The sequence below is a fragment of the Solanum stenotomum genome, chromosome 8 (genome assembly GCF_019186545.1).
Source record: "Solanum stenotomum isolate F172 chromosome 8, ASM1918654v1, whole genome shotgun sequence".
Lineage (NCBI taxonomy): Eukaryota > Viridiplantae > Streptophyta > Magnoliopsida > Solanales > Solanaceae > Solanum > Solanum stenotomum.
Window position 1 is genome coordinate 5701872 of NC_064289.1, and position 17530 is coordinate 5719401.

At 36.6% G+C, this 17530-nt stretch overlaps 2 protein-coding genes across 2 annotated transcripts; one reads left to right on the forward strand and one right to left on the reverse strand.

Moving 5' to 3' along the window:
- Positions 1-2658: 2658 nt before the first annotated feature.
- Positions 2659-6162, forward strand: LOC125874977 (uncharacterized). Its single transcript, XM_049556023.1, has 5 exons — positions 2659-2855; positions 3666-4284; positions 4374-4580; positions 4728-5809; positions 5918-6162. The coding sequence occupies exons 1-5, from the start codon at positions 2742-2744 to the stop codon at positions 5984-5986; spliced, it is 2091 nt and encodes a 696-aa protein (XP_049411980.1). The 5' UTR covers positions 2659-2741; the 3' UTR covers positions 5987-6162.
- Positions 6163-6720: 558 nt separating this feature from the next.
- Positions 6721-17369, reverse strand: LOC125874391 (uncharacterized). The gene is made up of 7 exons (XM_049555272.1): positions 17027-17369; positions 14790-14880; positions 14103-14218; positions 13700-13759; positions 13551-13616; positions 7283-7482; positions 6721-7201 (listed from the first exon to the last, which is right to left on the reverse strand). Exons 1-6 carry the CDS (start codon positions 17081-17083, stop codon positions 7291-7293), a joined length of 582 nt encoding a protein of 193 aa, XP_049411229.1. The 5' UTR covers positions 17084-17369; the 3' UTR covers positions 6721-7201; positions 7283-7290.
- Positions 17370-17530: the final 161 nt, after the last annotated feature.

A 17530-nucleotide genomic window follows, 5' to 3' on the forward strand; every position in this document is an offset into this window, starting at 1 on the left:
TACTGTTAAATGGTCACAATATCACACAAAATAGATGTATTATACAACCAAATATCAACAAAAACAACAATGTATTACACAACCAAATAAGCTTGCCTTAAACCAGAAAAAAGAAGCAACTACAACAAACTTCCAATGTATTACACAACCAAACATAAACGAAAACAACAAATAACAACTAAGGCAATTCCAATGGCATACAACTACATTTTCGAGCATTTACATTCTTATTAATGCCTAAAATCAGAAAAAACACTGCGACAAACACTATGATAAGCTTCCAATTCAAGATGCTACATTTCATCATCTTCTTCTTCTTGATTAGCTTATCATGACATACTTGATCACCTTTCTTCTCCAACAATTTCATCTTCTCTTTACTTTTATAGAATTGTAATGCTTCTTCCAATTCCTTAATTCTATTCGCCAATCTTGGAATAACAGCCTTGGATTGCATATCAATCTCCTCAAGATCCCTCCATCTAAAGTACTTGCATGAATTTTCCTAAAATAGGCCATACACAGTGAATTTATTGAAACATTGAACAAAAAAAAAGAGTAAAGAAATATGTATCGAACTTACACGAAAGCGTGGACAGGACCAAAATCTTCTAGCTGGGTTGTCCTCAGACCACGAAGTCTGCAATTGCATCAAGTCTCCATGTTTGCATCGCATTGTTAAATGCAACATTGGATCGTTCTCGTCATTACAAATGCGATTCAAGCTTGCATTTGACATCTCTCCCTCAAAACCTAATCACAGATTTTAAACAAAAAAAAAATAAAAAATAAAAAAAAATTGCAGAAATCTAACGGCTAACAATGGAGAATTTTGGGGAAGATGATCTACTTAATGAGGAAGCTAATTCAAATTGGGAATGCCACATGGTGGTTTAACATTGGTTGGATGTTGTTTTTTTATTCCTTGACGCGCTCAACTTGCGTGACAACACTGATGGGTTTGAAACGGGTCAAAATGATGTATTTATTGTGCTTTTGGATAATTTCGTGGGGTAATAGGACCCCCGCAAACATAAGGTGTCTACTTAAAAAAAGGGTATAAGTTCCATGGGGTAATTATGTATTTCCTCAAACAAAATCAATAAAGATGAATAAGTCATGTGTATAGTATTTGAAATCATGTGCCTTGTCTCATGTCACACATTAGAACTAAATGGAAGCTTTGAGCAGTTCATATATATATATATATAAGGTCAGTAAACAAAATCATCTCTTTGTATTATGCATTATCATATGACGTCTATATATATATATACATGACTGTTTTATATGGATTTTAGTCATTAATGAATTAATAATATAATTGTATCGTTTACAAGAATAGTAGTAAGCTCATGAAGACTTGTTATCCTAGATTATTACTCCATCTGTCCCTAATTGCTTGTACACTTTTAAATTGACACACGTATTAAGAAAACAATTAATGATATAGTGAGTTTACCATTTTACCCCTATTAATTATGAAGTGGATGAAAAGTTTTACATTTTTCAAAGTAATTAGTCATTTAATTGAGGGTATAATATGTAAAATTATTTTATCCTTTCTTGATTTGTCAAAATGGACAAGTAATTAGAAATAACTATAAAAGGAAAAGTGGACAAGTAATTAGGGACAGAGAGAGTATTAAAGTTGTATTTGAGAATGAAAATAATTTTATTTTTTTCAAGTTTCTCGTTCCATAAAATTCTATTGACAATGTTAAATATTATCCTATGTTTTATAGTAAAAGGGAAAGTCACATAAAAATGAGTTCCTCAGACATCTTATCATTTATCTCTCTTTTATCTTTTCATTATAAAATATTTAGATTTTTTTTATAGACTACTTAGAATATTACAGCAGAAGTAGTTGCTATAATATTAGCATCTCTACTAGCTACATATATAATATTAGCATCTCTGCTAGTAGTAGCAATATCACTTGTATTCCCAAACATTGTTAGCTTAGTACAATTAGATATGGATATTAGTTGTACCTAATATGCGTCTTTCTTTTACCAAAAAAGTCAGCTAACATGTTCCCGGTTAGAAGTTATGGCAGGCCACTAAATTATTCAACCTTTTTAATAGTGACTTGCAAAATTTCACAATAGAGTGGTAAATAGGATGTGCATGATGAAAGAGTTCAATTACCTCAGTAGAGTTGGTTTCCACTTCAATTGGCGTCATATGCTTTTCAAGAGTATATTTTAATCCAATTTCCAAGAGCCTGCAATTTTGTCATTATGTAATTGAAAGTATAAATCTTTCTACTAAAATCAATAACGTAATTACCGTATGAGTCTTTGATGACACAATCAAATTCACTCATTTGTCAAAATATATAATAAAAGAAACAATGATTATTTTGTACAACTCTTACTTATTAGACTAAACTAAAAGAAAAGGAAAATGGTAATTTATTTATTTAGAAATCAAACATAAATCTCTTGAACAGGTAAAAAAAAATGGGGAGAATTATATTTGGGCTTCTTCCAAAACATTACACCAAGGGCCCAATTATTGAGAGGCTTAGGGTTTCTGTTTGCAGCCCAAAGTTCAAAATAATTTGAATTTCCGCTCCAACGGTCACATTGACAAGGGTTCTTTCTCTGCACCCACACAAGTATATATATCCCTTCTTTTTCTCACCATTGTCAATCCAATTGCTTCTCAGAAATCCTTTTCCCCCTCCCCCGAACAATCGTAGATCGATTTCCTGTTTCATTTCAGCAGCAGAGATGGATTTCCACAGCCTCGCAAGGAGAGAATTGCAAGCTCTTTGCAAGAAGAACAAGATCCCAGCTAACTTGACCAATGTTGCCATGGCTGATGCTCTTCAATCTCTTGAATTTGTAAGTTTACTTAAATCTAAATCTGATAATTCTGTTCCTGTATTGTAGAATTGATGAGTTTTATTTGAAATGAAAATGAAATCAGTAGCATTTCTAATGGTTACAGTAGGAAGAGGAGTTACCGGTATCTGCCAATATTTTCTGTTGTTGGATCGATTCGGTTTACCTCATTTCACTTGCAGTCACCTCTCTCGAGTTTCTAAAATCAAAATCATTATTGAGTTTGTTTAAAATGAATATAAAATAAGCAGCATTTCAATTGGTTACACTAGGAAGAGGAATATCTGTATTTGATTCGATCTGCAAGTATTTTGTTTATTGGATCGATTTGTGAATCGATTAATCTCATTTCATTTGCAGTCACCTTTCTCGAGTTTGTTAGTTTTTTTCATTCAAAACCATTGCTGAGTTTACTTAAAATGAAATACAATAAGCAGCATTTCAAATGGTTACATAGAACGAGGAATGTCAGTTTACTGATTAGATCTGCAATTTTAATTTTTTGTTGGATCGATATGTAAATCGGTTTATTCATTTCACTTGCAGTCACCTTTATGGTACCAAGTTTTTTCCAGCTTATATTTTGTGGGCATTGGCCCTTAACCTTCAGATAATTTGAGAATGTGAGGAAGCTGTGGACTGTAATTTCTATACTAAAAACTCATTCCTGCTTGTTGGATTGTGTGAACCACCTAATAATTCCCCAGCTGGATTCCTATAGCTGCTAATAACATATGTACTTAATGTTTACCGGATTACTCATTGACATTGTACATCAGAAAGGAAATTCAGAAATGTTTCTATATGCAGGTTGATGGTATTGAAGAGGTCTTGAAAACATGTGAATCTGACGTTGCCAACCCATCCATGGAATCCCCTGGAAAGTCAGAAGCATTAGCAAGTGTACCTCGGACTGGTCGCCGAACTACACAACGAAAGACAATCAAACATGACTCAGAAACTTTGCAGACCACGACAAGGAGTCACTGCAGAACAAGAGGAACAGTGGTAAGAGACGTTGATGAAGCCAAAAATGATATGATGGAGACTCCTGCATTGCCAATTACCAGAAGGAGGGCTGCAACAACTTCAGTTCGTGCTAAGCTGGAATCTGCAATGAAGGAATGTGAACCAAAAGAGGAAATTGTGGATCAGGTTGAGGAAGAAAGGAAAGATGTTCCAAAGACACCAGCAGCTGCTCTCACTAGCCAAAGAAAGGAAGTGAAGGCAAAGAGTTCAGTTAGGCAAGTGTACAGCACTCGCCGATCAGTGAGGTTAGCTGGGAAACCTATGCAGGAATCAAGCACACAAGAGGATGAAAAGTCAGGAACCCTTACGTTTGATGCAGTTTCTGAAGAAACTGATGAAAGTTTGGAGGTGAACTCTGAGCTGCATTCTGCTCACAAGTCTGAAGAATTAGACAAAAATGGTAATGTCCGCAAGCTCATGTAATCCTTTACCTTTTCTTTTTCATGAACATCACTTGATCTCAGATCTGACTTGGCAACTATGCTACAGGTATTGATTTGAAATCATCCGAGAGTTTGGACATGAAGAACGAATCAGACACCGTGTCAGTTCAAGATTCAAATACCTTGGTACAAAATAAAATAGACATGGAAGATGGTGTTCAACAAGACAGTGCTAATGATCTGGAAGTTGTTGTCTTAGATACAAAAGCAAAAGAGGGCTCAGAGGAAGTAGCACTGGGCTGCAATAATGATGGTATGTATTGCTGTTCTCGGGGTAGAAAGATTTGAGGAGATGGTATCTGTTCTTCTGTGTACTTTTTGTATCAATTGTCTTATCACCATCTCTGTCGTATGAAATCCTATGTAATACTTTGTGATCATTAAATGAAATTGTTTTTAGGATCTGGAGAAGAATCCATGGAAGAATCTGAAATTGTTGGCGAGGCTAAAGAAGAAATAGATTTTCAGAACAAAAGCCAGAACTTGGGTGATGATACCAAGAGTAATTCAGATATCACAAAGCAGCCTAATGGACAGGATGAGCCCCATGGTGATACATCTGATTTTATGGCAGAAAATGATGGGGAGGAAGAAGGTCATTTTGATTCTGATGTTGCAGGAAAACCAGAGTTGATTGGAGAACAACCTGTAGCTGTAAGTGTCAATCCAGACGCTAAGATAGATTTTCACGAGGTGAATTTGTTTGAGCAATCCAATGGTGAGGAAGAGGCTAAGATGCGTGCAAGTCAGCAGAAGTGTGTGACTAACATGCAAGCTAACATAGATTTTCTTGAGGTGAATTTGTTCGAGCAATTCAATGGTGAGGTCCAGGCTAAGGTGAGTGGAAGTCAGCAGAAGTGTCTGACTAACATGGAAGATGCAGGAGAAGTTGCTGGAGAAGAAGAACCCATGGAAGAATATGACTGTACTGAGGCTACCATGGATGCACCAGCTGATTCTCTGGAACTTGCTGGACAAGAAGAATCCATGGAAGAATATGATGTTGATTGTTATGAGGCTAACGTGGATGCACCAGCTGATGCTCTGGAAGTTGCTGGAGAAGAACAACCCATGGAAGAATTTGATGTTGATTGTACTGAGGCTAACGTGGTTGCACCAGGTGATGCTCTGGAAGTTGCTGGAGATGATGAATCCATGGAGAGTGCAGCACACAGTCTTCCACCCTTGCCTCTCATTTCTAATGCTGCCCCAGAACCAGTCCTCACTTTGGCACTGGATACTATGCAAAATCCTTCTGCCTTGACAAGCACAAATTCAGAACTCATCACTCAGACACCAGTTGAGAATTCATCAGCAGTGACAAGCATAGGACAGATGCTTGTTACAGATAACAAGGAAAACTTGGTTTGTACGAAAGAAAACAAAGGCACTGCTGGCAATAACTTGCAAAATTTAAGCTTGAGGAAGCTTACAAAAATGTTGAAAGATTTAAAGATCTCAAAAGATCCTAGTGGAACGGAGGTAAGAACAACATCAGCTAATATTCTTTTTCGTTCATGTGTTCTTTTTAACTTGTGGTTGCAGATGTTTAAATGTGGAGTATAATTGAAGTGTTTTTTCTATTCACAGGCAGTAAACTCAAGATCAGCCTTGCAAAAAGTTCCAGAAAACCGCTTGACCATTGAAAACGAAAATTGAAGCTCATAATAGGGGCAGACCATTCCGCCTGCCATTAAGATGGAAGATTGAAGCTTTGCAAACCTTCTTGATTTGCTACTTTTGAGACATCAAAATTTATTATCCCTGTTGTTTTTATATTCCTTCAGTTATTTTTCAATACTTGTATGAAAAAACAAAATTACTCATATGATGATGAATCCACCAGACCTCTCTTCAATTCACGTCAATCTCGTATCAAAGGATGTTATAAAGAATAAATAACTTGAACTCTTGGCAGTTTCAATCTGTAGCTTCCCTTTTATTTTCAACTTTTGGCAGAGATGAAACATGACATTGCCAAAACAACTTTTCTGCAATTGTAACTCAATAAGAAAGTAAGATTTCCACTACTTGAAAAGGTTCAAGAAACTAATTGCCAAAGGTAGAATAATAGAAAAGAACCATGTCTTATATAAATGTGAAGTTACCATGTCCATCTCCAGAGCTATTTCTAAACATATTATCAGTTGCACTTCTTGTTTGTGTTGCTTCCTCTTTATAGTGCCATAACACTGAAAAGTTAACATTTTGATACCTGCTCTAAAACCCTATCATCAAGATTTAAACGGTGCTTCAAGTGGTCAAGTGATCCTTTCATAATATTTCCAGAAACATCATTTCAATGATAAAAACCATATTCCATATACATGTTGATTTCAGTATATGGAGTCTCTGCTATGAAAGCATAATGGGATGATTATAAACCTAAAAAGTTTAGTGGAAGAGAAAAAGGACTCCTCTTTTCATAAAAGTAGAAACACAATTGTCTCAGTTGATACCATATGTTTCCTTGTAGATAAACTGTTCTGCAAGAACACAATGCTTTAGAGGCAAAAACGGGAATGATAAGATACATATAGGGACAAACTTTTCATGAAGCAGGGTGGATCGATTTGGAATGCTTGTTAGGGAGATCATTAATCACCTATTTCATGTGGAAGTATACATACTTAAAATACTACAGTAGGTATCAACAGACACAATTCTCGTGTACGGAGAAGACCAGTTGCAAGCCCCACATTTTCAACATACAGCAGAATCAAAAACCAAGCTTCCCCTAGATCAGGATTCCACTGCATAAAAGAACAGACCCAAAAGAACAAGTAACAATGTTCAATGAGAGTTCAGGCATTTTAATTTACAGACGGCAGGGTATTCAGATTTGTCCCTCAAAATAGGTTCTTCTTAGTAAGCCTGCAAAAGCAGATTTAAGTTAGATCAACAGGTTAGGGATGACTGCAACAATCTTGAAGACATAAAAGCCAAGTTGTAGACCTGATCAATCAGAAGGCTGAAGTGCCCACTGAAGAGTACCCAGCGGCCTTGAGATCTTTCAGAGTGCTTGATAACCAGTCTAGTCCCTCGTATAGACCATCCCCTTTAAGAGCACATGCACCTTGTATATGCCATTTCCGGTTTTTAAGATCATAAAGACCGAGGCCTTCACACACTTCCATTGGAGTCATTGCTCCTTTCTGGACCAAAATTAGGGGAAAAAATAAACAAAGAGGATCAATATGATAAAAAATTTATCTACCTAACACGAGATGAGAAAATGGAAAGGGGATAGAGGGGACATTTGATTTGCTTCTTTTACATTATATGAAGTTCCATGTAAATGGGTGTGCTTCTTTTAATATTGGTACGTCTAGGAGAGGCTTAAAAGTGATTTGCCTCATTCCCACAAATTCTTTTAGATAGAAAACTAATGTTGATGGGCAAAAGCCCGTCCAATTTCATTTCCTAACAACATCAGAAGGGTTAAAGGTAAATGACAACCAAAATGAAAAAAAGGAAGATGAGAGGACTAAAGGTAAATGATAACCATCCTCCTTTTACTCCGCCTACCAAGCTTTATTTTGCTTAGCAGTCGCAGTCCAAGAGAAAAGTGACATAAACAGAGACCACTCGCAAAATAAAATTGAGATGCAGGTTATGGTGTGAGTCGGAAAGCTCATGATTGGGAAATCAGAAATATTTATGTTAAATCAAGACATCACGTAATTTCCGAATCATAACTAAGAGAGAAATACATAATAATAGCAGAATACACTATAATAGCATTCTTAAGCTTTAGACATCAATCTTTATAAAACTAACTCCGACAAACAGAACATAGTACAGCACATTGAGTAAGAGTGTAAGCTCTGCACCACTGTAGTCATATTTTTTAGTATTACTAGCACAGTTAAAGACCTTTGGGCCACACCCCTTTCACTAGTTTAGGATTTCCTGCAGTTACCAAGCGGTTTGGTTAATCAACTAGCCTTTGGTTACAAGTGACTTTTGCGTTCCTATTGAGGGAAAAGCAGCTGCAACACATTGTCTTAATCCTGCAAAGCTAGTTGGTTTTTGTGGCAATCTATTAGTATTCACCTGACTGTTTACTCTGTTAACTGCTGCATCATCTTATTGCTGCAGTTAATGGGAGCTTGAACTATCTTCATGGAAATTATCGTTTGTATTTTTGCACCTTAAACAAATAAATATATAGATAAAAACTAGTAGAGATTCCGAACCAAGAGTAAACCTTGGGGGATATATACTGATATGTAATCTATATCATTCTTCTCTTGTAAAGCCAAGTTGCTATTTCCTGTCATAACCTTATTTCTTGATGGAAAAATTCCACGGGCCATTGCCCTTGGCACCTTTCCCCACCATTCCTTTTGGATAAACATACGTAGTCTGTTTCCATGAATCAATCAATCCATCAACTATTCCTCAATCCCAGAACCAGTTGACTTTCAGCTATATGAATTGTCTATATCCACTACGCTTTAATCAAATCCATTTCATTATTTACTTTTTTTGAGATAAAGGTAACAAAATTTCTTTTTTTTTTTTTTTTTTGATGACAAGGGAAACCCGCAGCCGCTACCCTTTGGGTGCGCACAGGGTAGAACCCCCGCTCCTATGCAATAGCTCGCAAACCACATAGGAGAGGTAAGAATTTCATTATTTACTTATAATTAGTAAACAAGACAAAATTGAATACATTTTGTTCGAACAATTAGAGATTCTCTAAATCCACACTTATCTTTATACTGCCCTACACGACTTTTTTTTTTTTTTTTTTGACAAAGGTAACAGTTTTGTGTATTAATCTTCAACACTAAAGGCTGGGATCCCAAATTTACATCATGGAGCTACATACAATTGCGAGTACTCAAAACAAAACAAAACTAGAACCTACTACAACTTATAAAGAACCTAGGATATCTATAACAACTATAGGATCATCTACATACTCCAAACTGCACCAATAGCAAAAAGTGATTATGCAATTCGTTTTGATCCTGTGTATGGGACTACTAATACTCTCAAAGCATCTCATATTTCTTTCCTTCCATATGGTCCACCAAATCACTGCTGGGACAATTCTCCATCTGCTTTGGTCTGTACTGCCACTGCCTTCAGTGTTCCAGCTTTCTATAGCCTGATTTGCCCTTTGTGGCATGGTCCAGCTTGTGCCCCTGAAGCTGGTAAATAAGTGCCACAATTGTCTGACCACCTTGCAATGAAGAAACAGATGGTTGATTGTCTCTGCCTGTAGCTCACAAAAAAAACATCTAGGACACATATGTATTCCCCTCTTCATTAGATTCTCCTGTGTTAGTACCGCCTCTTTAACTACCAACCAAGTAAAGACTGCCACCTTATATGGAATTTTGACTTTCCAGATAAGCTTCCAAGGCAAAAATCTGAGTTGAGTCCCCATTTGATTCAGGTTCTTGTAGGCAGAGCTAACTGTGAAGATACCTTTGCTGTGATGAATCCACTTAAGAGTGTCTTCTCCCTCTTTCAATCCTCCAAAATGGTCCAGGGTGCCATAAAATTCAGCTAGACTATCCACCTCCCAGTCTTGTATCATCCTTCTGTATGTTAAGTTCCATCCATGGATGGACCAAACTTCTTGCACAGTGGCCTCATGTTGCTGATTCAGCAAGTAGATGTCTGGAAATAGCTGTTTGAGGCTGCCATTTCCTAACCAATTATCGTCCCAAAATAAAATCTTTCTTCCATTGTTTATATTGAATCTAGTTCTTTGGAAAAAAACAATGCCACAAATTTCTGATTGATCTCCATAGGCTAATACCATAGGCAGAAGTCACTTCCTTAGTTTTCCAGTGATCTATCTTCTCATACTTGGCATGAATCACTCTAACCCAAAGAGCCTGCTCCTCTTTAGGAAATCTCCACAACCACTTCATCATAAGGCTTTTGTTCTGTTTCTTCAGGTTTTTAATGCCTAACCCCCCTTGTTTCTTTGAAAGAATTACATTCTTCCATTTAACCAAATGAAATCCTTTGTATTCTTTCTCTCCATTCCACAAAAAATTCCTCCTTAATGCATCAATTCTTTCCTCTACCTTAGGGGGGAGAGGAAAAACTGACATCAAATATGTTGGCAAAGCATCTAAGACTGAGTTGATCAGGGTCAATCTTCCACCTCTAGACAAATACTGTGCTTTCCATCTAGATAGTCTTCTTTCACATCTCTCCAGCACCCCATTCCAGATTTCATTGGATTTGCTTTTGGCTCCCAAAGGCATCCCCAAATATACTGTTGGTAGTTTACCTATTTCTCCTCCCAACATCTCTGTCAGATGTTGCATTCTGCTCACCTCATTAATTGGAAAAATCAGACTTTTCCTCCAGTTGATATGTAGTCCTGAAGTTGCTTCAAAAAGAATGAGTATCACTCGCAGGATCTTAAGTTGGCTTTCTTCTGCATCACAGAAGATGAGAGTGTCATCTGCATATTGGAGATGAGTGACTTCCAATCTTAGATTCCCCTCATTTGCTACATTAAAGCCCCTTATCCACCCTTTAGTGTGAGCAGTCTTTAGCATGTTGTTTAGGCCTTCCATCACTATAATGAATAGAAAAGGTGAGAGAGGATCACCTTGTCTTAGTCCTCTGTCTGATGAAAAGAAGCCTTCAGGAGATCCATTTATCAGTATTGAGAATTTAACAGTGCTTATACAAAACTTTATCCATCTGATCCATTTCAATCCAAAGCCCATTCTCTGCATGATTTCAAGTAGGAAGCTCCAACTGACATGATCATACGCTTTCTCTATGTCCAGTTTGCACATGACTCCTGGGGACTTTTCCTTCACTCTCGAGTCTAGACACTCATTAGCAATTAAGATTGCATCAGTTATTTGCCTTCCTCTTAGGAAGGCCATTTGTTGAGTATCTACTAGCTTGTGCATCACTTTCTTTAATCTTTCTGTGAGAATCTTTGCAATCAACTTGTAGACACTTCCAATTAAACTGATTGGTCTAAAGTCTCTCAATTCCTTTGCACCACTCTTTTTTGGGATGAGAGCTATGTATGTTGCATTAAAGCTCTTTTCAAAAAACTCCTGGGAGTGGAAATTCTGCATAGTAGACATCAAATCCCCCTTCACTATCTCCCAGCAATTAACAAAAAAACCCATTGTGTATCCATCTGGACCTGGTGCTTTGTCTACAGCACAAGCTTTAAGTCCAAGAAGGACCTCCTCTTCTTCAAAAGGCTTTTGTAGTTCTTGTTGCTCCTCAAAGTTGATGGAAGGACACTGGTTCATGTTAAAGGATGGTCTCCAATTCTCATTTTCCTTGTACAACTTCCTATAAAAAGAAATAATTTTTGTTTTGATATCTATAGGATCCACCAGTTCTTGATCATCTACCACCAGTTTATCAATATGGTTGAACCTCTTATGAGCATTTGCCATTCTCTGAAAGAACTTTGTATTTTTGTCCCCTTGTTTTATCCACAGAGTTCTAGATCTCTGTCTCCAAGCTATCTCTTCCTTTTTTGCGTACTCTTCAAACTCTTTTACCACACTTGCTTTTTGAAGAGTCTCTTCTTCAGTTAAAGGCCTGGACTGTTGAATGTTGTCAAACTCATGAACTCTGTTGAGCATTTCCTTCTTTCTTTTTTCCAGGTTCCCATAGGTGCTTACACTCCAGTCTTTCAGTTTAGTCTTCATAGCTTTCAGCTTGGAAGCTAGGATGAAATCAGGCCTCCCTTCGAATTCAAAAGATGTCCACCAATCTTTAATTCTTTCATAAAAACCCTCGGTCTCCAACCACCATCCTTCAAATTTGAAATATGATTTTGTATGACTCCAACAACCACTTTTAAGTGCAATTGGTGCATGGTCGGAACAAACTCTAGGTAGTAGTTCTTGCTTCACATTGCTGAAACTCTCCCCCCATTCAGAGGAGTACATAATTCTGTCTATCCTCGAAACAGCTTCCAGGTTGGATCCCCTGGCCCACGTGTAGTTCCCCCCTTCAAGTGGTGGATCAATTAGCTCCATGTCCTCAATAACATCAGAAAAATCATTCATGTACACAGAGGTTCTGGAGCAGTTCCTCTTTTCTGAAGCATATCTAACAATATTGAAATCACCCCCAAGAACCCAAGGCCCTGTAAATAAACTCCTGACAGCCCCTATCTCCCACCACACCTCCTGTCTTTCTAAGTTGCAAGTTGGTGCATATACCCCTGTCATGTGCCAAGTGAAACCATTAACCCTTGATTTAAAACTGCAAGTCAAGGTGTATGCACCTATCTCCACGACTTTAATCAAACAAAAAAGACTTCTGGCAACATAACGGTTTTATTGAAAATAACAATGGCAGGTTTTCTAAAGCTTGAGATTCTCTAATCCCACACTTATTTCTACACAAGTCTCAAACCCTATTAGAAACACTCCCGACAACAATTAAACCTTCATTCCAACTAGACTTAATTTAGGAATATGTTAGACCTTCGTGGCAGAAATTTCACTTTCATAAAAGCTGTTGGTCTCGCAACCACTTCATAGAACTGATATTTCACTTTATGTGGGATCCACTGATTGTATAATACTGTTATAGTACCCATCCATTTCAGTCATCTTATTCTAATTCCATGCATTTCATTTTTATCTAACAAACCATTATCCTAAAATATGGAATCTGAATATCTGACTTGTCTGCATTTAAGTATCCCAAATAGTTTGATTATTATGACGGTCTACTTTGGAAAGGTTTTGGTGGAAAGGAAAAAGGAGTTATTCCTAGGTGAACAGGAAGGGGGTATGTCTGTTCCTTAATTCTTGAATTAGTATGCTTCGGTGAAGGTGAGGTAAAACAACATGAGCGTCTACCTCATGAGATATGGATTCCACCACACCATTTTTGTTTTCACTAATCAAGTACCAGAATACATCAAGCATCAGCTGTGGATCGCACAGAGGGAAGCTTAATAAACAACAGCATGTCAAAGCTTACAAAGGCCAGGACATAGGATCTGATAATAAGCACGATAAGGTCTGCAAAATCTTTGAGTATCTTTTGCTTTTTTGATAAAAAGGTAACTTTTTATAAAGGCAGCTCTAAAAAAGTCAATACCTTAAGAGTATCTATTGTCTGGGATTTATTTAGCAGTATTCACCGATTAGTTTATCCTCCAACAGTACATAAAGAGAGAACAATAGATAACAAGTAACTAATTGCATTTTGTCGATGCACAAACCCACTGATATCACAAACTTACCATGTCCTGCTTGTTAGCAAAAACCAAGATGACAGCATTAAGCATAAATGGATCTCTAATGATCGCCTGAAACACATTAAGAATGAGATTTAGGTAGGTAAGTGACCATTGTACCTGGGACAAAGAGATAAAAAGTTCAAAAACAGAACCTGAAACTCTTGCTTTGCCTTTCCGATTCTCTCACGATCCAAAGAGTCAACGACGTAAATCTGTAAACAATAAAGCACTTAGTAAACAGAAATAGCCATTTTACAAAGACAGGATGCAAGCAGTTAAAGGCAGTTCACATAAAATGGAAAATGTAGGTTTGATTTTTAAGGCATTCAGTAATGATGGTTCAAATGGTATATCACGTTAACACATGTTCTCATTTAAAATTTCTTATTACCCTTCAGGAATTAAGCTTCCTATGCGACTTCTAGGTAATAGCACCTATGAGAAAAAACGAGGGAAAATTCATCTTTTCCTATGGAATCTAATGATACTAAAATTAAAATCAACAGTAGATGTGTATTAGTCGACAAGGATACAATCTAATATATATAGCTTTACCAGTCCATCTGTGTTATTGAAATAATGCCTCCAAAGTGGCCTTAATTTCTCTTGTCCTCCAACGTCCCACACAGTAAAAACCACATTCTTGTACTGCACTTTTTCTACATTGAAACCTGCATGCCGTGCATATACAATCAGCTATTACATATACAGGTATTCACTTGGTCTCATAGGTGTTCAATACATATATCTGCAAAACTATGCGATATTCCCAACCGGAAGCAATTTCCATTGCAAGATTTGAGATTCCAATTTTGCGCCTTCTGCAACCACTATAATGTGACCTTATGTGATGGCCTCATAATTAGGAAGAGAATAAAAGGACTTATATCCAGTCAGAGAATTAGAAAAGAAAAAAGAATAATTTGGTTGATGAAGGTTTTACCTAACTCTAGCATGGCCTATCAAAGTACCTTCTTTGTAACAAAGCAACCATATCTTTTAGATGTTGGTGCTTCTTTTTTTATAAAAAATATTGCATGACATTGATAGGTCTTTTTCGGTAAGTATATTGATAGGTCATATTGCAATTAGTTGAAACTTCAAATTCATCAAGCAACAAGTAATTAAAAGAACTCAAAGTTGTCAGGTCGACAACAATATCAATGCAAGCAGATTCATAACTGAACCAATGAAACATTAAAGTGCCACACCACTGCGAGCGAGAATTTAGAAATAGCATACCAATAGTAGGAACTGTGGACAGAACTTCTCCTATATGCAACTTGTACAATATAGTTGTTTTCCCAGCTGCATCCAGCCCCAGCATCACAACCTATACCAAGCAAATCATAGTAAACACAGCATAAAGGGATAAGATTAAAACAAAACAAAAATTGAAAATGGTAATTCTGAAAGGCATAAGATAATTAATAACACATACAAGAAGAATAATCTGCTAAGAAAATAATCAGAGACAAAAGGTGTAGTGAACATAAGGCAATGGCCTATGAGAGCTGATGGATGGATGATGAGAAATAAGCATCAGTTCATCATAAACCTGCTACAACAATCCAACCATTTGTAGTAATCATTTTCATTACAGAGCAGGCAAAAAGTCATTGCAGAAAGAAAATTAGTTTTTCCTCCAAGAAAATCTATGTTCCCTTCCCCAAGTCCCTCCCTATGCTGTAGTCAGTAATGTGGGCACCACATTAATAGACTAAAAACATACGGCAGACATGATATATGTGAGATAGTACTTCATACAAATTCATGATGATTACCTATCTGAAAAGATAAAAATAAGGATGATGGAAAAGATGAGATGATCTTTGACACATTGAAGGTTTCTATTGATCTCTATCTCTACTGATCTAATGATGGCCATTTTAGAGGCCTTTCGTTGAACTGGGAGGTCACTGAGCAATATCAAGCCACTTGGTAGCTGGCATTCTGCACTATGCAGAAATGGAACCCTAGAGGAGAAGGAATGGGGTTGAAGGAAATGGGGCTTTACTTTTTTATCCCACCTACATAGGACATGAATGGGTACTTCTAGCTTATTTCCACCGGTTCTTCCCGAAATAGCTTCAGTATATATTCTTTTCTATTTTGATGTCAATATACCCACTGCAATCCCACAAGTTGGGTCAGCCAGTGAATTGCAAGACCAAGTTAACATTAGTTACAGGCTTACAGCAGTGCATTCACCTGAAGTCGTAAAGGAAGCAACCTAGCAACTGCACTTATGCGCAAGAACTATCACCAACAGCAATGCGCCAAAAGGAAGAAAACAGCAATATGCAAATGAAGAAAAGAGTGACCAGTAATCTTGATATATGGAAATTGACCAAAATAAAAGGAACAGAATTGCCATTTGTTATGAGAGCATCCCGTATCAGTTTCCAACAGACAATTTTCTTTTAAGACACCTTTATTTAATTTTATTCTCTATGTAAATTTTACTCAATGTGTTCCCTCAATGGCAATTTTAACTGTCAATAGTTGGATCATGGATGCACAAGGAAATCAACTCCAAGTTCTCCGACTCACATACAACGGACATATCATTTCATAGGTTGGTGTACTCTAAATATGATAGTCAGTTCAAAGAAGCCTATACAAGACAGTGAAAACTAATGCTGCTCTGTTGAGAAAAATCACAATATACAATTAATTTTAAAAACCCAGGACTAATATTTTTGCAGTAAGCTGCATGAAGAAGCTTTAAAGCTAAATTCAACTCTGCATATCACATTCAGTCCTCAACAGCCTTAAAAATGCTTATCAGTCAATTTCCTCAAAAGTATATAGCCAGGGTGTTATATGCTCAAGATGTAATACTTCAAGCACTAGCATCCACTCGGGAATGACCAAAAAAGGAAATGCTAAATGACGGAGTGGAAGCTATTAAGTAGTAAGGGAATGGAGGAACTCGTCTTCAAACCTTCGGAACAGAAGATCTTAAAATAATGGATGATATTCATATGGATTTAGTCAGAGCTCCAATGTGGGTTCCGGACACAAGATGGGAAACCAAAAAAACAAAAAAAAATCATAAGAAACATTCACAACTATTTATAACTCCTACCCCTAAATTCCTTATCCAGACAAGAATCTTAATTAAGCTAAGACTACTAAAGGTAGACGAGATTCTTAATTAAGGCAACAGTCCAATAGCTAAAACAGGAAAACCCAAAATAGCTTAACTTATTCCTCTTAACTCAACCCAATCAAAGGTCAAGGTCACTTAAAGTTCACACCTTTGTTTAAAAAAATTATGTAAATTAAGTAGACATTCCTAGAGAAGTGAAATAGGAAAAGTACGTGAAACCCATTATCTTCAATGAGCTAAGAAGAAGCCCCACAAACTCTAATTGACAAAACCATAAGTGATCATTTCCAATAACATATGAACAAACAAAAATAGAAAGAAAAAACGGGGTGGAGAGGAAAAGGGTGTTTGAGAAATGGCATACCCTCATCTCAGAGTTGCCGAAGAAAGTATCAAATAGCTTGCGAAAAGCTTGTCCCATTACACCTTTTGCCTTGTCTCTTCTTCTTCTTCAATTCTTTTTTCGTTTCTCCAAAAGCGAATCAGATGAAATTGGAGAGTGAAACGTGAAGGATCCAAGTAAGAGAGGCTAATCTGCTACTATAATTTGGTGATCTGAGAAACTTTAAAACTTCATACTTTATTGATGATGATCGATTTGATAAACTGAAGAAATATGGAGAAGGTAGCGTTGTTTTTCCTTCCGTTTCTGCAACTTTTCTGAGCTTCTTTCTCTAATTTTTTTTTTTCCTTTCTTTCTGTTTTTCTCTTCTTCTTTTATTTTTACTATTTATATATTTATTGAAAAAGAAAAAAAGAAAATTATATTCCATTGTTTTTAGCCCTGGAAATGGAATATCTTGGAAGTTGCAAATACTGGGAATTTTTTGGATCAATTCTTTCTTTGGTTTAATATATATTTTAATCT

What these genes read in the sequence shown, in the direction of transcription:
- LOC125874391 (XM_049555272.1), bottom strand. Translation starts at nt 17,083, where the DNA reads ATGGGACAAGCTTTTCGCAAGCTATTTGATACTTTCTTCGGCAACTCT. An exon ending in TCGGCAACTCTGAGATGAGG is followed by an intron (nt 14,881 to 17,026) that starts GTATGCCATTTC and finishes TGCTTGGTATAG; the next exon opens with GTTGTGATGCTGGGGCTGGA. An exon ending in GTCCACAGTTCCTACTATTG is followed by an intron (nt 14,219 to 14,789) that starts GTATGCTATTTC and finishes CACGGCATGCAG; the next exon opens with GTTTCAATGTAGAAAAAGTG.
- LOC125874977 (XM_049556023.1), top strand. Translation starts at nt 2,742, where the DNA reads ATGGATTTCCACAGCCTCGCAAGGAGAGAATTGCAAGCTCTTTGCAAG. An exon ending in CTCTTCAATCTCTTGAATTT is followed by an intron (nt 2,856 to 3,665) that starts GTAAGTTTACTT and finishes TTCTATATGCAG; the next exon opens with GTTGATGGTATTGAAGAGGT. An exon ending in ACTGGGCTGCAATAATGATG is followed by an intron (nt 4,581 to 4,727) that starts GTATGTATTGCT and finishes AATTGTTTTTAG; the next exon opens with GATCTGGAGAAGAATCCATG.